Below are 19712 nucleotides of genomic sequence, written 5' to 3'. Positions count from 1 at the left end.
ACTTCAGTTTATAAAACAAGAATATTTTGTTTGGAAAAGAGATCATGAAAGTAATTATTTATATTAGCTAAAAGCTCTTTCTGATTTCACTTTCCTCAATGAATTTATTTGCCTAGGAAAAGTTACTTATTTTAAAGCCAAGATCAAATAGGATGTTCTAGGCCATTTGTTTTCTGTGTATTTGTATGTGGTAAAGTCTAGTATTTGTCACAGATAGATACGGAGCTGCTCTGGTTGGGGGTCAGCTGAGTGGAGATGGAGGTGGAAGAGACTAGAGCACGCTCTCTTCTGCCCTTTCCCAGTTATCTCTCAGTAATCCACAGGGCTATCTGGAGAAGAACTGGAAAATTAGTATAAATTATGATTTTTATTTAAAGCAACACCACCACCAAATAGTCATTATTGAGCTATTTATCATGGAGTTCTAGGTGTCTAATTTATAAGGTTTCTGAATTAGACTTCAGGGCCTATGTTACATTTTATTACAGTCTACAACATAAATGTAGACTGGCAAGAATTAAACTAAAAGCCTGTTTCACAGCTGTTATGCATCTGGGGGTTTGGTTAAAAGGGGCTAGCTTAGTTTAGCCTGAGTTGTGATAAAAAGCAGGGTCTAGAGGCCTTTTAACTCAAGTCCTGTGCTCTGATCAGAGCTCTATTTAATACTGGCCCATAAGTCCACATGATTATAATTTGTAAGTCTTTAGGACACCAGTAACTTTTAAATCTCACCATGTGAAAAATTATTATGTCACCTGTGGACTTTAAAAGTAGTTAGTAAACTGGGATAAAGGTGATAATCAAACCAAATATTTCTGAAACTTTCTTTGTCCAAGTTTTCTACTTACGATATACCAGCTATGCTTTGTAATATATTACTCCTTAATATGCTTTAATGAGGAATGTTAATTCTGATAAATGAATGTTTCATGTCAGAGTCACACCACTGGGAAAGGCAGGTTCCTTTTTTAATGTGACCGTTTGCATTTGGCTTTCTCCCAGGCTTGCAGATGGGTCAGGGGCTGTGGAGAGTGGCCAGAAACCAGCAGCTACAACAGGAAGGCTATAGTGAACAAGGCTACCTCAGCAGAGAGCAGAGCAGGAGGATGGCTGCCAGCAGCATTTCTAACTCCAGTCATCGTAAACAAGTCCAAGGAGGCATTGATATATATCATCTCTTGAAGGCAAGGAAATCTAAAGAACAGGAAGGATTCATTAATTTGGAAATGTTGCCCCCCGAGCTAAGCTTTACCATCTTGTCCTACCTGAATGCAACTGACCTCTGCTTAGCTTCATGTGTTTGGCAGGACCTCGCTAACGATGAACTTCTGTGGCAAGGGTAAGTTTAACCCACCATGTTCAATTCAGATATCTCTAAACATATCATCTTAACTGTTCTTTTCATACTAGATATACATGTGTTATGAAATATTTCTGTCACCAGGACTTGTATTTAAGTTGTTCTTTATTAAAACCTGGAAATACAAAGATAGAGTTATCATCACAGTCAAATTTGATATTGGGAAAAGAAGGTCGGTATGAAAGAAAATAATGAATTACAGTTAGAAGAGAGGTTACCAATCAAGATGTGTCAGTTGTTACAAATCAGAAATTGTCAGTTTAGTCTAAAAATATAAATTGTTAAGTGAGAACTTATCATCTAAAGCTGGTGTAGTTTGTGCTCCCCTTATAAAGAATAGGCATACCTAAAAATCAATAAATATTCTTCAAATCTTACTGTTTTTATTGGTACAGATGGCGTATGTGTGTGTTTGTTTACTCATTTATATTTTTTTATCAGAGGTGCTTATTAGCACAAACTTTGGTGACTATTTTGCCTACTTTTTTTTCTAACCACCATGTATTCAATGAAGTAGGCAAAGATTAGAAAACAAGGAGATGATCTATTTTCTAAACTGAATATAAATTATAGAAATTTTAGTAGCTATTATGCCAGTTTAAATTTAAGCTATAAATCTAAGAATGTTTGCTGGAATAGAATCTATTTTATGGAACCTAAATTAATCCCTAAGTAACATATATACTTGAGTTGTGAAAATGTACCAAACATAGGAGAATCATTGGTTTTCTAGCATCCTTTACCATAGTTTATTTAAATCTCATTATTTTAAAAAGGAACAGCATAATAATATAAAACATGCCTTTTACAAAGCATGCAATGCACTCTACAGATCATGCATCATAGAAATGTACACTTGAGATTATTGGGCATGAAGGGTGTGATGGAGGTGGAAGAGGGTATGGGGGTGATAAATGTTAATGAAAAAATAATGTAAAAAAAAGAGAAATGTACATCAAAACCTGTATGATCCTATTAATCAATGTCACTGTGATAAATTTAATTAAAAAGTAAGAAAAAGTCTTTTTGAGACTTTGATTTCTAAATGAAAATCTAATTGAATTAATACATTATCTAAATAGCAATCTTTAGTCAAAATGTATTATCAACAATGACATTCCTCAGGCTTCCTGATGCAACAGAATTGCAGTTTAATTATATAGTTCATTTTTCCGCCTCTAAATAGATATAAATCATCTTGTCATTCTCTCATTGTCTTCCCAAGTGAAGGTACTACAAAAGTAAGAGGAAATTATATTAATTAGTAATGTTTAAAATAAATTATGGTTACTTTTTTAAATGTATTAGTATAAGGGAAAATAAAAATACTTTAAAACTGGTTCATTTTATTTATAATCTCCTTTCTACATTTTAGTATTTCCGGCAAACTTATGTTCTTATCTTTGAAAAAAAGTTTGTATCTAAGCTCATCTGAATGAATTCAACCAGAATGATGTATTTTTCATTTGGGATTTAAATCTGGATGGTTAATTTCTTTCAGAAATGCTTCCTTTTGGTTTACCACATAATTATGCCCTTTTTTATGACACATGGATTTTTTTCTTAGTGATAAATTGTTGCTACTTTAAATTAAAGGCTGGCTTAGTTTTTATTTAAACTGTGGATGTGTTGAATACTTACTAAGGTTCTATTGCTTAGTAATAAAAGTCAAAAACTATGGGACTAGGTTAAAGAGGAACTGAAACATTGATAATTTTCTAAAAAAGTTACTAAACATACTGTTTTATTTTTTCTTTATTTTTAATTGAATTTATCAAGGTGGCGACAGTTAATAAAATTATATAGGCTTCGGGTATAATAGATCTGTATGTTGTATATATACACCTATACATGTATATATACATATTGTACATCTGTATAACACATCTGTATATTGTATTGTATGTTCACCTCCCCAAGTCAAGTCTCCTTCCATTTAAACTTACTGTTTTAAAGTAAATTATTTTTTGGTAATAATAATGTAAGGATATAAATTAACTATTAAGAAGATATTCTCATATTAAATTAGATATGTTACCCAACTATTTTCACAATTTTTGATGGTATAGGCTGAGCAAGTAACTTTTTGTTTTTCTGTACATTGTGTATGTGTGAAAAGAAGGAAGTTAAAGCCAAAAATTAATAATGAATATCACAAAATGAAATTATTTAAAGTTTATCTCTACAAGTAGGTGCTTGTTTTAAATTGAATTTATTGGGGTGACATTGGTTAATAAAATTATATAGATTTCAGGTATACAATTCTATAATAGATTACCTGTGTATTGTATACAAGTAGGGATTTTTTAACACACACAAAAATCAGATCACTTTGAGAGAGAGTTATTAAAAAATATTTGACAATATAATTTCAGTATTTTCCATGTCTCTGGAGTAACATATTTATATTTTATGATCAGTGATATATAGCTAGAATTCCTGGCATTGTAATAAGGTAAAACATTACCTTTCAAATAATGACCAGTAGCTAATGACTCTGTTCAGAGTTCAAAACAACTATGCCAATCTGCAGAAATAGTGTGTTTTCAAATATAAGCTGTTAGCACCTTGGATTTTATTGAATTTTTAAACAATCATGTATCACTGTGATAGTAAAGAGCCTGTGTTTTCAAGCATTATCTTAAAAACAGCTCTGCTTAATGTCACAGCTTTTGATGTATATGTATTGAAGTTATAGCATTACAAACAATTTCAATGTGTGGTTTGCCTGTTGTTAATCTACACAGTTAAAAAAAATTTTTCCCCTTGCCCAGCAATCTCCATCTCCTCCCCATTTGTTTTTATGTCACTATTGAGCACATATTTTACTTAATCCTGTTTTGCCTCCTAGTTAAGATTGCAAGCTCTGGAATAAGACTCCTTGGGTTCACATCCTGCCTTTATACAAATCTGCTTGCAGCCTTGGGCATCTTTTTTATGGTGCCTGTGTTCCTTTCCCTTGTAGCACCAACATTGTAGGATTATTATAAAGATTAAGCAAGTTAATACTGTTAGTACCCGGCATTTAGTAAGTACTTGGTAAATGTTAGCTATCGTCATTATTATTAAGTTTATATTTAGCTTCGGATAATACTTATGAATATTATTAACCTTTGTAACTCACATTAAGTACCATCTGAATTGCTAAATTGAAGGCATTTATCTATCATACTCCAGTAAACAAATTTTAAAAATATAAAAGCAAACATTTTAAACTTTAGATCTGTAAAATCTAATTTGATATCATTTCATTACTATTTTATCATTTTTGTACACATTTAACTTGGGAAATTAAATAATGTTCCCTTGTCTGATTCTATCTTTTACAGGTTGTGTAAATCCACTTGGGGTCACTGTTCCATATACAATAAGAACCCACCTATAGGATTTTCTTTTAGAAAATTATACATGCAGCTGGATGAAGGCAGCCTCACCTTCAATGCCAATCCAGACGAGGTAAGTGAAGAACGTGAATATTTGTAACAGTTGAACTTTATTACTTTCTTGCTGCAACTTTCCAATATAATAAACTGCAAGTAAGATAACAAGTCACCGCACATGCCTTTTCAATCACTGCAAAGCCCAGTATTTGAGTTATTGCTATTTTTACCTTACCATGTCACCCTCTAGTCTCTCTACCTGCTCATTTTGTGTGGCAGCTTCCATGACACATGCAGTCCTCTGCTGGACCTGATTGAGATTTACTGCATTATAAGTGGAGAACATAAAACATGTTCATCAGCTTTTATCGGCAGCATTTTCTTCTTGCTTTGTTTATGTTTATACACGACTACTTTTATCAAAGATAATCACAAAAGGCATTGTTCTAGTTTAGGATACATCAAAATGTTGTCTTTAAGTAATGCCTTTAACAATCTAGTTCCATGTTGACATAGAAACTGCTTTTAGATTCTGTTATATAATTGAATAATCTTATATTTGTTATTTAATTTTTTAAAAGACAAATGCAAATAAAAAAAAAGGTTAGGAAAAGCAAGAATAACTGCTTAACAGTTCATTTTTTTCTTAACATAATACATAAGAATGATTAAAAGACAATTGTTTCACCTACTTTTGTCCCTCTATTCTCACTTTAATATATCCTGGAAAGGTTCATATTTTCAGATAGATATTTAAATACCTACTAGATTTATTCTTAGAAATCTAATAATAATTATATAACACTTAGTACTACTATTTCTGTATTATTTTCTGTGTAAAAAACTTAAGTGGCAATTATTTTAACTTACTTAATTTTCAAAACCCAACTTTTTGTTTCATTTGTTGTGGCAGTACTGGAAGCTATTTAAATCATGCAAATGCTTTTAAAATATCTTAACTTTTTAAAAAGATGTTATTTATTTACTGATTTATTTTTTTAGAGAGGGGAAGGAAGGGAGAAAGAGAGGGAGAGAAATATCAATGTGTGAGAGAAACATTGATTGCACAGCCCCAACCAGGAACCAGGCATGTGCCCTGACCGGGAGTTGAACCAGTGACTTCCTGTTTCACAGGCTGGTGCTCAACCACTGAGCCACATCAGCCAGGGCTAAAATATCTTAACTCCTGCTATGTTATAATTAGAGAAATGTTTCTCTTATGTAAAATACTTAAATATTAAATAGAAATACTGATTTTATAAATATTCATATAATATAAATGATACCATATTTTTTAAGTTAATTTGATTTTTGCTTGTTATATATGACTTCTTTCTCTGAGTTAATTTTTTGTACATGAATGAAAAATATAACACCACTACAAAAGATACATATACATTATCAATTAAGTCTTAGCCCCTCAAATATAACAAGTGTGTGTGTATATATATACAAATTTTTAAGCCTGGCATAGATATTTAAATTAAGATATTTGTTCCCTCCTTTCACCATTGTTTAAAGAGTTTTTACTTTTAGTGAAAGAAAACTGATAACTTTATATATAAGTAGGATATTTAAAATAAGTTAATGTTATACATTTGAAACCAGTATAATACTGATTAGAAATTAATCATTCTTTAGAAGGCAAATGAGTAGATAAACTATCACTAATTTAGGTTTTATAACTTGTCACTTTATCTCAAATTTTTCTGATGCCTTTATCATAAAATACACTTATTTTTACTTTGTTTTTGATCAAATCCAAGTTCTCTTCTGTTTAAATATACAGCACCAGTAAGTATGTCACCTCTTTGATTTTGCAGTGTGACGTACCTGCTCTGCACAAGACTTTAATTAACCACACTTAATGTGTTTGAAGAGTGACATGGTTTCAGAGACTTAATTATTCATGTTTATTAGAATTAGGCATTACTTGTTGCTAATTAAAACAGTTCATTTGATGAACTTTATAATAAAGTACATATTTCGCATCAGTCTCTTGAGTTAATTGAATGATGATCACTAGAGAGGAACTGAAGCAAGATAATACAGTGTTTCGTTCTGGATACATGAGTCAGAAAGGCAGCTATTACAAGCCCCAGTCTTATCATGCCCAGCTTATCAAGGCTCGCTGGCTCCTATCCTAATTATGGAGATGTTGAGTAAAACTGTCATCTTCCATTCATCTCACTTGCAAATATTACATTCTAAGGAAAATGTAACTTGGTAAGTGCCAAGTTGTAGTTTACAAAAGTCAGAGACGTTGGATGGAACTGCTGACACTGATTGTGGTAAGTGTCATTCCTTGCTAAAGGAGTATCCATTCTTTAAGCAAATTATAAAGCCATTTTTATGCAAAGATGAAAATACAGATAGGCTAGATATACTAGAATGTGATGGATATTTTTAAATATCTAAATTGGAAAAGCTAGATGTCAAAATATATTTCTATCTTTGCAGCTACATATGTCAGACTACTGAGTTCTTGTTATACCTCCTCTAGAGTGTTTGGAGGGGGGGCAGAGAAAAGAGGTAAAACTGAAGTCCTCTTTTTATCTAATGAAAAGTTAAAAATTTTTAAGTCAAATGTTTGCTAAGAGAGGGAATTAAAGTTATTATTTAAAATAAGGTTTTTAGATCTTCAGAATTACTTATTCATCCTACCTCCCATTGTTATTGAGAGTTGGCTGTATTTTCCTTTTCTTCACTCCCTGGCCTGATTTAAAGATACCCCGCAGCATTCCGGAAGTACTGAGTTCCCTGTTCTGAGACGGGCACAGAGTGCTGCCAGGAGGCACAGAGCTGCACCAGTCAAAGTGACCTGTGGCTCCAGAATTTTGATTCTGTGCTTTTATGAACATTAGTAATTTAGCAAGTGTTGCCTAATAGCAAAATAGAATTCTGTCTTTACTAGAATGTCCTTAGTATATAAATAGCAAAGAAAGATCTTGAAATACACTTAGAGGCACAGAGAAATGAGGGGAAGTATTTTAATAACTATATTTTATACTTTATTTCACTGACTAATATAAATAATGTCAATTTGGTTGTTTATCCAAGTCAAGGCTTCAAAACTGAAATCATGTAATTCAAAGAGATATCCTAAGTGATGTTTTTATGTAGAACTTCTTTGTATGAGTTATACATTAGCCAAATCTTAGAATGACTCTTGCCATGTTTTTTTGAATGCTAGAAATTAGTAAGTAGTTTTTGGAGGTTGAATTTTTTTTCTCCTCACTGGAGCACTGTCATCAGATGTGTTATTTTTGGCTTAATTTAAGCCTAAAAAGTAAATTAGTTTTGATATGTTTAAATGTAAGTGGTGTTTAATGTGAGTACCTGAGATAAGATGTATATAATTGTTCAGTATTGTAAAAAAAAAGTCTACTTTCCCATAATTTCTAGTTCTTTACTTAACATTTTTGATAGCGAGCATCATTAAAATATTATCAAAATAAGAATACTTACAGCCACAGGGAACAAGATTCTCCAAAGGACACCGTTCATGTCACGGATGTGGGTAACCAAACTCCACAGCAACTGCTGGCAGTGGCTCATGGGGTGGGGGAGAAGATCTGCACAGTCCGTGGTACGATTTTCCAGCACGCTGTTGTTATATGCATGCCATTGTGATCTCAGCTTTGCGTAACGTCTTGATCTTGTGCATGAGCTTGTGTACTTTGTGGCAGGTGATCACATTCTAGTGAAGGAATGTGCTACAAACCATCTGTTTACATTAGGCTGTATCTCCCCTGCATGGACAAGTTACGTGTGTTGATTTTATTCCACTAGCAGCAATGTGGTAAAATGAGTTTACTTATCATTCAGTAAGCTCCGTTCCTTGTGCTCCATTTGATGTTGAACACTTTCTTGACCTAGTTATTTTTAAGTTTAGAGTCTGAAAAATTAATAATGCACCTGGTTTCTTACTTTATTTAGGTTTATTTTTGTCTGTGTAAATACGTGTTTTAAAAGTTTTTAAACATAATATCCTCATTGTGGTCAGGTAAAAGAAGTCTTTATTTTTAACTACATAAGCACATTTTTTTCTGTGTTCATGCAAAAACACCCACATGCATATGGTTTTATGAATTGTGTTAGATCTGGTTAGAATCTGTTATGAAAATATTTTAAATTTGACCCATGCATGTGTTTTGGATGGAAATACATAAGTAAATTATTTTCAAGATAACAAATTCTTTTTGTTGTTGAACCAGCTAAAATATAAACAGGAAATTTGTGGTTCTCTATTATAGAAAGGAGCACAGGAGTTTATACTCAATTCTTATGAATAATATCTCAAAAATTAAATCGTCCTGATTTTTTGCTCTAACATACAGCAGAAGGATGTTCTTTGTTGTTACTTCATAGCACAGCAACAGTGATGAAAAATAACTCTTATTTTTATTGTTAGAGATAGAAGACCCTGATTGGTATCAGAAGAATTTACAGATAAGCTTTTCCCAAATGTATTGTTTGTCAGTAAGATGAACGTATACTTTGAACAGTGCCTGATAGCATAGAGAAAGAAAGGTAAACTAAAATTCCTAAACTCTTAGCTTGTTATAAACTAATATATATCTAGGAATAGTTCGTCCTCAGTACCCTTCACTCTGCTCCTCCGCTCAGCCAGTACCACGTGCTATGATCCGCTGCCTGCAGGACACACTTTTCCCTGTGTATGTTTGGGGTGTTTGGGCTTGAAGGGGCAGAGAACCTAACTAATAATTATTTAAACATATACATTTATTTACTTCCAATGACACCCAGAGGTAGGTGTCCCAGAGTTATTCCAGTGATATGGTCCCCTCATGGACCCTCACTCAGTGTGTTGATTTTTGCCCTTTCTTCATAGCAAGATGGCTACCACTCCTCAGAGCATCCCATTCTCATGTGAGGTTCCCCTCCGGACAAAGACGGCAGGCAAAGGAACTCTCCTCCAATTCCTTACGCTTGTTAGGGAGAAAAAGTCTTTCAGGAGCCGTCAGTATACATGTGCTCATTTCTTATGAACAGAACTGAATAAATGAACACCCCTAGACCCACAGAGAACAGAACAGAAAGAATTACATGATTGACTAAACTTAGCATGATTTAGTAACTGTGACTGAGATGCTGGAAGCAATGAATAGAGTGAAATGGCCTTTGGGCAGGCATCCAAGCATCTGCAACACTAGTTTTTACTGCTGAGCCACTTGGAAAATTTGTACTTCTGCTTCCCTTATTTGTGGGCTCTGCTGGGTTAGAGGCCTTGATACCCACAGGGGGTAATATTGGCACCAGAAATACAAAAATTCAGATTGATTGCTGAGACTACCTTCTTGTCGTATTAGGTTCTTCTGCCACTGAACAGAGAGGCCAAAACAAAACCAGACAAATAATAAACAAAAGGCTATGAGGGTAGGTAATTATGCTGTGGTTGAGGTAATTAAACCTAATTACCAGAAGGAAATAGTTACTGGCACACAATAGGGGCAAACAAAAGGTGGAACTCAGAAGATGTCTTAGAGTTCCTTCTGATACCACTATATCCTACAGTCAAGTCGTTTCTGAAACAATCATAGAAGCCCTGGATAGGCAGCAGTTAAACCCCGGCACTTAGACCCCCTCCCTGTAAACCAGCTGAGAGGCTGCTCTCAGCCCAGCCTCCAGTTGAGTATAGATTATTCCACACTAATCATGTCACTTCTGTTCCCCTTCACTTCCATGACATCCATTTAACCCAGCTCTGACCTGTGTGATTGGAGAAGATTGTGTGGAGAACGACTTTTTAGGTTTTAAAGAGAGACAAAGAGAAATAGTACTGTGTGTACACATGTGTGCATGTGTGTATACATGCATGTACATGCACACTTCTGGACATTGGTATATTGGGTCCCATAATGCCATGTGTGAACTAAACAATCTTGGAGTCATATTAGTTTGCAACTCCTTGTTATTCAAGATAATAAATTCCTTTACTTTTTTGAATTGAAGTTTCTGGTGTTTTCAGTCAAAAACACGCTAATGCTGCATAATCATCATTTTCAGTACTATTATTGCTATTAACCAAATTTAGAGTAGTTTGATGTCATCTCAAACACATTTTATAAAAATAAACATTGCTGTTTCTCATTGGCAAATTAATTAATTTTATCCCCAGATTTGCTGATGAGAATTTAATCACAGCAGAAGGAGCTAGTTGACAATGAAAGGAGTCCCTCACCAAATATAATTTTTCCTCTATAAGAATTATTTACCCAGAAGAGCTAAAATGCTCAAGTTCATTGGCACAGTCCCTTTCCTTGTATCAGCATTAGAGTCAAAGTGCAAAAGTATGCCTCTCAGGCACCAAATACTATCCCCTGTCTAGAACTTTAACAGTATCTTCAGTCTGGTTACAACTAGTCAGGTCATACAAACTGGAGGACATTCACTTTTTCAAGAGCAACATGATGTGTGTATAGGTATCTACCTCTTTTAATCTGATTCGTGTGTTGATTTCATGGTTAAGAAGGCACCTTTATCGTGTGCGTACTAGGATAAAGACTTATTTTATTTTTTTAAATTTAACTTTATGCTGCACTCTGCCCTGACCATACAATATCACGGCCACCCTCTCCCTCTCTTGTCTCCAAGAGTCATTCTAGCATGTGCTTTAAAATGAGTCCACTGAAGGTTGTTTGTAGACTCATCTTTTTAGAAGCTTCAGAGAGCATCAAATTTCCCAGGCTGTTTTCTAGCCTTAGTTTAATTGAAAAAGAGATTCAGTCCTAGAGTATTCCATGGTTTATTCTTCAATCAAACCATCTGATAGTTTTTGTTTTGGTGCTCCTCAGTATGCTATGGGAAGTACTAATTTGTTACCTCATTTAGTGTGAGTTGTTTAGAGTAAAATTGCTTTTGGTTTTTATTATTTGGACTGGTGACTCCAGAATTTGAGAGTTTATAATTTAAAGCTTTTCATAGCATAAACATAGCATACTAGAGTTTTGGCCGAACTACAGGTTTTTATTGTTGTAATTATTTTTCTTTTTTCCCCTTTAGTTGAATTATATAGTTCATAAAAGTTTAGAACTCCTCTTGAAAGTCAGCTGGAGTCTTTGTACAGATAAACTCCTACAAATATTCATTTAACAAATATTTATTAAGTATCTCTTCACTTACTAGTTTTATGATTTTCACCTTGGGCAAATTAAACTCCCTGTGCTTCAGTTTCACCATCTGTAAAACAGGGAAATAATAGTTCCTATATCATTGTGGTGTTGTGAAAATTAAATGAAATAATGTGCCCTGGCTGGTGTGGCTCAGTAGATTTAGTGCCAGCCTGTGAACCGGAAGGTCGCTGGTTCAATTCTCATCCAGGGCACTTGCAGGCCAGGTCCCCAGGGCAAGAGGCAACCGATTGATGTATCTCTCATACATGGATGTTTCTCTCCTTCTCTTTCTCCCTCCCTTCCTCTCTCTCTAAAAACAAATAAAATCTTAAAAACTAATCACGTATGTTTAGTGCTTCTGAGAGCTTAGTACTTCTAAGTGCTCACTAAAATGTAGCTTTAAATTTATACTAGAGTTACAAGTACAATTTATACTACCAAGAGGCAAGCACTTTGGAACTTTTGGGTTCCAGTAGATAAATATTTGGCACCTGATGATGATCCTGGTGGAGTGTGTATTGGTCACACCAACCTCTCCTAGCTTTAGATGGTGATACTCTTTGCCTTTTGTTTCATTTCCTGGCATGTGATGAGCAATTTTTTGCACATACAGTAATTTCTTGTTTCAATGGTTCTACCTAGTCTTTGAGGGCATTTTAAACAGTAATTCAGGGTCCAAAACTATGTTCAAATTAAACATGAGTCTTGGCTGAAATGGTGGTAGGATGGACAGATACTTTAATTACATGAATAAATGTACACATGTGCTAGCAGTGAAACTTCCATTTAAATCCCAGCTTGCTTCTCTGCTTTTCTACGATTAAGATTTTGTGTTTTTCATGCTATTTTTAAATTGTTTAATAGCTGTTAAAATAGATTTATGAATGTACATCTTAGAATCTGGATAATATAAAACTTTAACTAGAGTTAGTCATTTAAATCAGTATGCACACATATTACAAATACAGTTTTTGTGTATGAATTTTTAAATTAGTTAACATTGGTGTTCAGATGTGTCACTTTCTCATTAGTGTAAATTACTGTTAATTAGACCTACCTAATAGAGTTTTATCTCCATGTCTTGATGAAAATGCTTTCTTTTTCTAATTTTCAGACATATTAGAGTAGAAGGGAGTTTTTCAAGAAGCTTACCTCAGCTACCAGCAACTTTGTCAGTAATAATTACAATAATGATTGCTTGTAGTTACTTACCAATTCGGAGGGTAACTTCATATTCATCATCTTATTGTTCTACCCACTCTTGGTGTGACTCTTTTGGGGACTATTAGAGCCCACAGCTGTGGCTCTTTTTCTGTGTGAGGCTGTTAGAACTAATTAATAAGGACCTTATATTGTTATGTACAGCCTTAACTACTGAAGTTTATGTTTTTTTTGTCTAGTGTCATTGCTTTCTCCCCTGTGAAAAAGAATCAGAAGGATCTGTCTGCCTCTCTTCCATTTTCCCTGGACTCCATTAAAGGGGACTTCCCATTCTTCTTTTCATTTTCTTTGAACGGTCCTTCCTTTATGTGCGATTTCCTATTGACTTCTGGCTACAAAAATTTAGGGTGTGTATGTGACCGTTCTCAGCAATTCCTGAACATTGTACACTTTAATGTATGGAAAAGTTACATATAGATTGTTATTGGAAGCCGAAGTCCTTGTCAGTTTAAACAAGGTACATAGGAAACTGATTTCCTTCCGTATTTCCATACTCAGAACTGAACAGCATGACTCTTCATCACCTCCAAATCACATGCGACGATCTGACCAGTTTCCATAGCTGCATCAGAGGGAATGGGCCACAGGTGCTGGCACTCTCTCTTCTCTTCACAGCCATCAGTCCCCTCTCCCGTAGCATGGGCAGCTCTCTGTTCTTCCGAGGGAAGAGGCAAAACTTAAATCTGCCACTCAGATTTCAAACTAACATTAAAATTATCTTTGCATTTATTTTTCCGGTTTGCATTGCCTCCTTTCCTCTGAGTTATAAGTCACGCAGAGCCTTGCTGTGAACAGCCTAATTATGGGTACCTCAGTAAGAGGAAAACATTACTCTTATAAAGCAATCTTTGTGCATAGGACAACTTAAAACACCTGGGCATAGCTTTTACTGTCATCTTTGAATCTAGTGACTGAATTGGGAATAATAATTATTGTATGCATGAGTAGCTTAAATCACCATGAATGAATGCACAGTGTGACATTTCTGGAATATGTGCTGAGGGTCAGTCGTACACATAGGAGAAGGCATGGAAGCTTCCAGAAGGGAGGGAACAATGTGAAACTTAGTGGGCAGGATGAAAATGCATACCTCATCTTAGACTTGCCCATTATGCAGCCTTCTGTATTTATTTTACTTCTGCCAAAGAGCAAGGTGTTGATTTTTATTTACAGAATAGATATCTCTAGGTGAATTTTACTTATTCAAGTTCTATGTAGGGTGGTTTTTTTTTTTTTTCACTTCACTATACAGCACATGTTTATATGATTAAATAAGGAGGAAAGAGAGCTACTGGACTACATACAAATTAATAAATTAACAATTTTCTTAGCAATTCTGAAGGCACTATAAAAGAAGAAATAATATTAGCACTCATCTTAACCATTGATGCCCTTTTCAAACAGACAGTGGGAATACTGTTATTTGACCTGTAGAGAGCTGTTCCTGATGTGCTATAATATTTTAGAAATAATTAAGAAAACAAAAGTTTTCATAACATGTTGTGATGTTATGAAAATTTTACATCACTTTTGATGTGAAAATGTTAAATTTCAGTATACTGAATATTAGTATATTAGTGTCATGTTGAAAGAAAAATTAGAGATCTAGATTGAACTACATTTTATAAGTAATTATTGTTAAAATTTTAGGATTGTTACTTTAAAAGTCTTCGACTTTTTTAAGTAAAGAAAATTACACCATCCAGTTTGCTTCCTATTATGTAGTGCTCTAAGGATAGGTTTATTACCTGAAAGGTAGTAGCCACAGCACAGGATTTTCCTGTGGACATACAACAGCAGATTTGAAGAAAACTGGCTAAATCAAGATTTCCACTAAATGTGTTTCCTAAGCAGTGCTGTAGGAAGCAAGGGAACTCCCTCGTATGCCACAGTTTGGTTTTCTTAATGATTCCCTTTACTGACCAGCGGTTGCACAGTGTTCCTGCCAAGTGCTTATGCCGATAGCTCGTACTCTGAGCACCGACAGTGTGCACTTTTGTTTTTAATTAAGACTTTATTTTTTTAAGAGTACCTTTAAGTTCACAGCAAAAGTCGGTACTTTTTTATTTGGCTTCGCATGCCTGGTTTTCTAGAATTCACCCTGTTCCCAATATATATTTTCTGGTTTTGAAAGTATATATATATATTTGGTAGCTTTTGCTTTTGAAACACACTGTAGATAATATTGATTTATTTTTTTTAAACAGGCTTTTTCAAAGACGAGAGAAAGTAAGGTAATTATGTAATAGAAGAAACCAAGTAGCTACATGTTGAACCATGAATTGTTATGTGGAACGAGCCATTCTCACAGTCATGAGTAAATGGAGAGGAGCACAATATAGGTGGCTAAGCTCCAGAACATCTTTTCTTCATTCTGAATGACTTCTGAATATTGGTGTTAGTGATACATTCATGTTTTCTTGAATTATTTGCTTTTGCCACCTAAACAAATTATGACAGAACAGCTCACCACTCCAATTTTATCGTATAAGGCTTGGTGCTATGATTTACATGCCAAATTTTAGTGGGACACTCTATGGAAACTGCTTTATAAAATTTCTTTTATTTCCTTGAATTGCTGGAAACATCTGTCTACTAAAGAAAAACTTAACAAGAGATAGCATGATGAATTAATTTTACCTGGGTTCTCATTGCTGCTTGGCTCTCCTTTTATTTATTCCTTGAGGATTCCTTGTTCCACCCAGCACTATTCCTGATAGATCTTTACCATGCTGCCTCAGGATCCTAATCAGCTCGCTTTCTGACTCTCCCCAGGTGCTCTGTCCTCCCTAACAAGAAACCGACATGCAGTCTGCTTTCCACTTTTATCACTTTCTTAAAACCTTGTCTCTGGACCAGCAGTGCTAGCCTGTCCACCTGGTTTAGAAAGCACAATGACTCACCTGTATTCGCAATCCTTTCCCTTGCTCCCTTCTTCTCTCTGCCTTGCTGCTCACATTACCTCCTCTTTCTCCTGCACATCAGTCTTTTCCTGTATCTGTTGATGCTCTTTCTTTTGTTTTCTGACATGCAGGGTCAAATTACCTGGAAAAAATTTCATTTTACCTTTTTACCCTTTAATTTTGTCATGTATGTACTTCTTGGTACTAATATATTTTTCAAGTGAGTGGTCTATCCTGTTTCCTTACTTTGTTCTTCCTTAGCTTTCTACTTGGACTTGAGAGTCCCCATTACTCTGGAAGAGACCTCTTGAAAGTCACTGCTGCTTCTTTTTTCTCAATCACCAAATCCAGTGCCTTCTTTTCCCATTTTTATCTCTAGAGCTATCTAAAAAACAAAGGAAATTAACCATTGTTCTATGCTAGACACTTGTATATACTCACAATAGCCTTTTAGTTTTTACTGATCAGGACCTGAGGCTCAAAAAGTTAGGTAAATTTTTTATGTCAGCTAGTCATTGAGTGGCAGAGCTATAATTGGCCCTGCTTCTTGAAAAGTATGCTTCTTTTAACGGTGCTGTGTAATTGCATTGTATACTTTTAATTTCAAAGGCTCTTAGCCTCCGGGCATTCCCTGATTCTATCCCTGCCCCCTCACTGATTCTTCTTATTCAGGATCCTTAATCTGTACCTTCAGTTCTCACTTTTTTCATGTTTACATTGCCAACAGCCTACGGGCCTTTGCTAGTGCATCTATCAGCATTCTAAGACCACACCACCACTGTTTCCTTCAAATTAATGCCCTCCAGAACCTTTGGGCTTTTTACTATCAGTCATTTTATTTTCAGTGAGTCATTTCTCTCTGCATCTAAGCCAAATATGTCAGTTATTTTTGTCTTTTACTTTTGATTATCCCCTGGCTCAGTAGCATATGAGGGTTTTTTTTTCCCATGTTTATAGAATAGATTTCCCTTGCATTTTTTTATTGCTTTTTCACGTGTTCAAACCTGAACAAGTTAGGTTAGATATTAAAGTCTCAAAACATGTAATCCATAAAAAAGGAATGACCAACAGTATACTTTTATGATACTTATGTGAGGCAAATACCAATGTTAATTTATAACTAAGGAGCATCAAATGATATTAAAATGGCATATATTATGCAATTAGAGATGTATATACTATTTAATGAATCACATTAGTGTTTTCTAATATTTTTATATAATTTTATTTATTCTCACCTGAGGACTTTTTAAATTGCCTTTTAGAGATAGGGAGAGGAGAAGGAGGCAGAAGAGGCAAACAAGAGAGAGAGAGAGAAAGAGAGCGAGGGAGGGAGGGAAGGAGGGAGAGAAACATTGACATGAGATAGAAACATTGGTTGCCTCTCGTAAGTGCCCCAACTGGGGGAATCTACCCACCACTAGGCATGTGCCCTGACTGGGGATCAAACTCTCAGTCTTTCAGTCCACAGAACGACACTCCAACCAACTGAGCCATAATGGCCAAAGCATATATTTCATATAATTTTTAAAAATTAGATTAGAATTGTTTTACATGTCTTAAAAATTGATTTACAAGTAGGTATGAATGAAGACCCTGTTAAATAATATTTAATCAACATGTCTTTGTCTTTGAATCACTTGGGTTAAAATTAAGCACTTCTGATTGTTATTCTTTTAAATGCAGGAATTTTATAAAATACCTGACAATTTTTGCTAAGTAGATCAATTAAATATACAGTCAACTCTCGATTATTCAAACTAATGGAGGAAGGAGGGAACAAGCATCACCATTCCTCTGGTTCCTGCCCCCTCAGACAGTTGTTGAAAGCCGCATTCCAGACAAACTCTCCGGCTTTCCATCTTGCTAATGTTAACTTTCTCTAGTCTTGTATCGAGGATGCAGTCTGAAATATGGCTTCCAATTGAGTTGACAAGGAAGTTTCAGGATAACACATTTTGTTCTTTCTATACATTTTTGGAATCAGTGCTTTAGGACCGCTTTGGTCCTATTAAAATTCTTATTAGGATGTTATCTGATGGCTCATACAATTAGTTTTATATAAAAAAACTTATCTTTGAATTACAATTTACAGATAATTATAACCTTTCAAAAGCATTACCTTGTGGTACCAAATTATTTTTTAACATTTTTCAGTATGAAAATTTTGTGAGAGTTTTAAGAGCATTTTATAAAAATCTTACAACTTTTTGAATTCTTAAAGTTTGTAATATATCTGAGTACTGCGTAAGTGTAAGGGAAAGAAATGCTGAAGGAATTTATGTGTGAAAACAGTATGTTGGGTGTATATAATACGTCATTTTCTCTACCGATTAACTGCACACAATATGCTATTATCCAGACCCGAGCATTCATGGTAATGCATGTATCTGGATAACTGTGAGTTGAAATAAACACACCTGCCTTTTATTTCAATAATTGCACATTCAAATCCACTTAAGGCAATCATTTGAATGTGGCCTCCATATACATTGAGAGAACATTAGTTTTAGTGTTTGATTTTTTTGTTGTTGTTGATGTTTTGTTGTTGGTGGTTTAAATCTAAAGTAGGTACAATCTATGGGTAATGCTTCTCTGGAAAACTTTGCATGCAGAGAAAAGGAAATTCAAAGATAAATCCTATGAAAAACATAAATTGTTTTATGTTTTGCCTCAGTGTGTGTTGGAAATAAATTCTTGTAGAATATAGCAATGCTTAAAGCCAAAGTGTGCGCAGCCCATAAACTGGCCTGGAATTGTGCCCACTTTGCTTTAAGGTAAATAATTTAATTATTTTTCTTTTCAGAATAAAGTTGTTAGCCTTTCATTTGGAGAATCTTTTTTGTCTAGAAACTAGTTCTTTGAAAAGTGCATGAGAATGTGTATCTCAGCTTTAAGAAATTGTGTGTGCCTGTGTATGTGTGTGTGTTGGCTAGCAGAAGTGTTTCTGATAAGGCTTGTTTTGAAGTCTATATGTAGTTTCTTCTTTTCCTCTTCAACAACCCCATCCCTAATTTAGGCTATATTTTGGGATAGTTAGTTTTAACTGACATGAGCCAGAGAGTTGCATTAGACTTTCTTTAGGAGTCTTAACTTTGAATTTCCTACTTTTCATTGCATGTAAACCAGCAGCGATAAAGAATAGTTTCAGTTTAAGTTCTAGCTTGTATTTTGCATGTTAAAGCTATAAAAAGTCTTAATGCTAGAAAGAATTTATAGCTATTGTTCTGGTATTGCCTAATTGTTAAATTTATAAATAAAGACTGATTTTATTATTATGAGATTTGTCTTTCTGCCTTAGGGGGTGAACTACTTTATGTCCAAGGGTATCCTAGACGATTCGCCAAAGGAGATAGCAAAGTTTATCTTCTGCACAAGAACACTAAATTGGAAAAAACTGAGAATCTATCTTGATGAAAGGTAAAAAAAAATTAAGTTTTTCATCAGAAATGAGTTTAGTGATGCTTTTTATGAGTTGCTTTATTTTAAAAACTATAGTGAGCAGTAGTTATCTAGTTGCAAAATTGAGCAAAGACAGAGAAAAGGTTCATATATTTTACAAGTCATTTCTTTGCTAGCTTTAACTTATTAGCATCATAAGGAAAGTAAAGGTTTAAAAATCCCCCACACACAACACACATGTGCACACAAAGTGGAAACCTAGCATCTTTGTAATAGCAAACCAAAACCAAGTGTTTTTGAGGAAGCTGCA

At 34.4% G+C, this 19712-nt stretch overlaps 1 protein-coding gene across 1 annotated transcript in view; it reads left to right on the top strand.

Moving 5' to 3' along the window:
- LOC114502699 (F-box only protein 8) overlaps positions 1-19440 on the top strand; it is a 35572-nt gene extending 16132 nt beyond the window's left edge. Inside the window, exons 2-4 of the mRNA XM_028519823.2 lie at positions 1003-1339; positions 4690-4816; positions 19302-19440. Coding sequence (XP_028375624.2) covers positions 1011-1339; positions 4690-4816; positions 19302-19424 — 579 coding nt within the window. The 5' untranslated portion in view covers positions 1003-1010 and the 3' untranslated portion in view covers positions 19425-19440. The remainder of the gene's footprint in view (positions 1-1002; positions 1340-4689; positions 4817-19301) is intronic.
- Positions 19441-19712: the final 272 nt, after the last annotated feature.

The sequence above is a fragment of the Phyllostomus discolor genome, chromosome 8 (assembly GCF_004126475.2).
Source record: "Phyllostomus discolor isolate MPI-MPIP mPhyDis1 chromosome 8, mPhyDis1.pri.v3, whole genome shotgun sequence".
In the NCBI taxonomy this organism is placed as follows: domain Eukaryota; kingdom Metazoa; phylum Chordata; class Mammalia; order Chiroptera; family Phyllostomidae; genus Phyllostomus; species Phyllostomus discolor.
The sequence above is the reverse complement of the archived record's forward strand: the minus strand, read 5'-3'. Positions and strand labels throughout refer to the sequence as shown.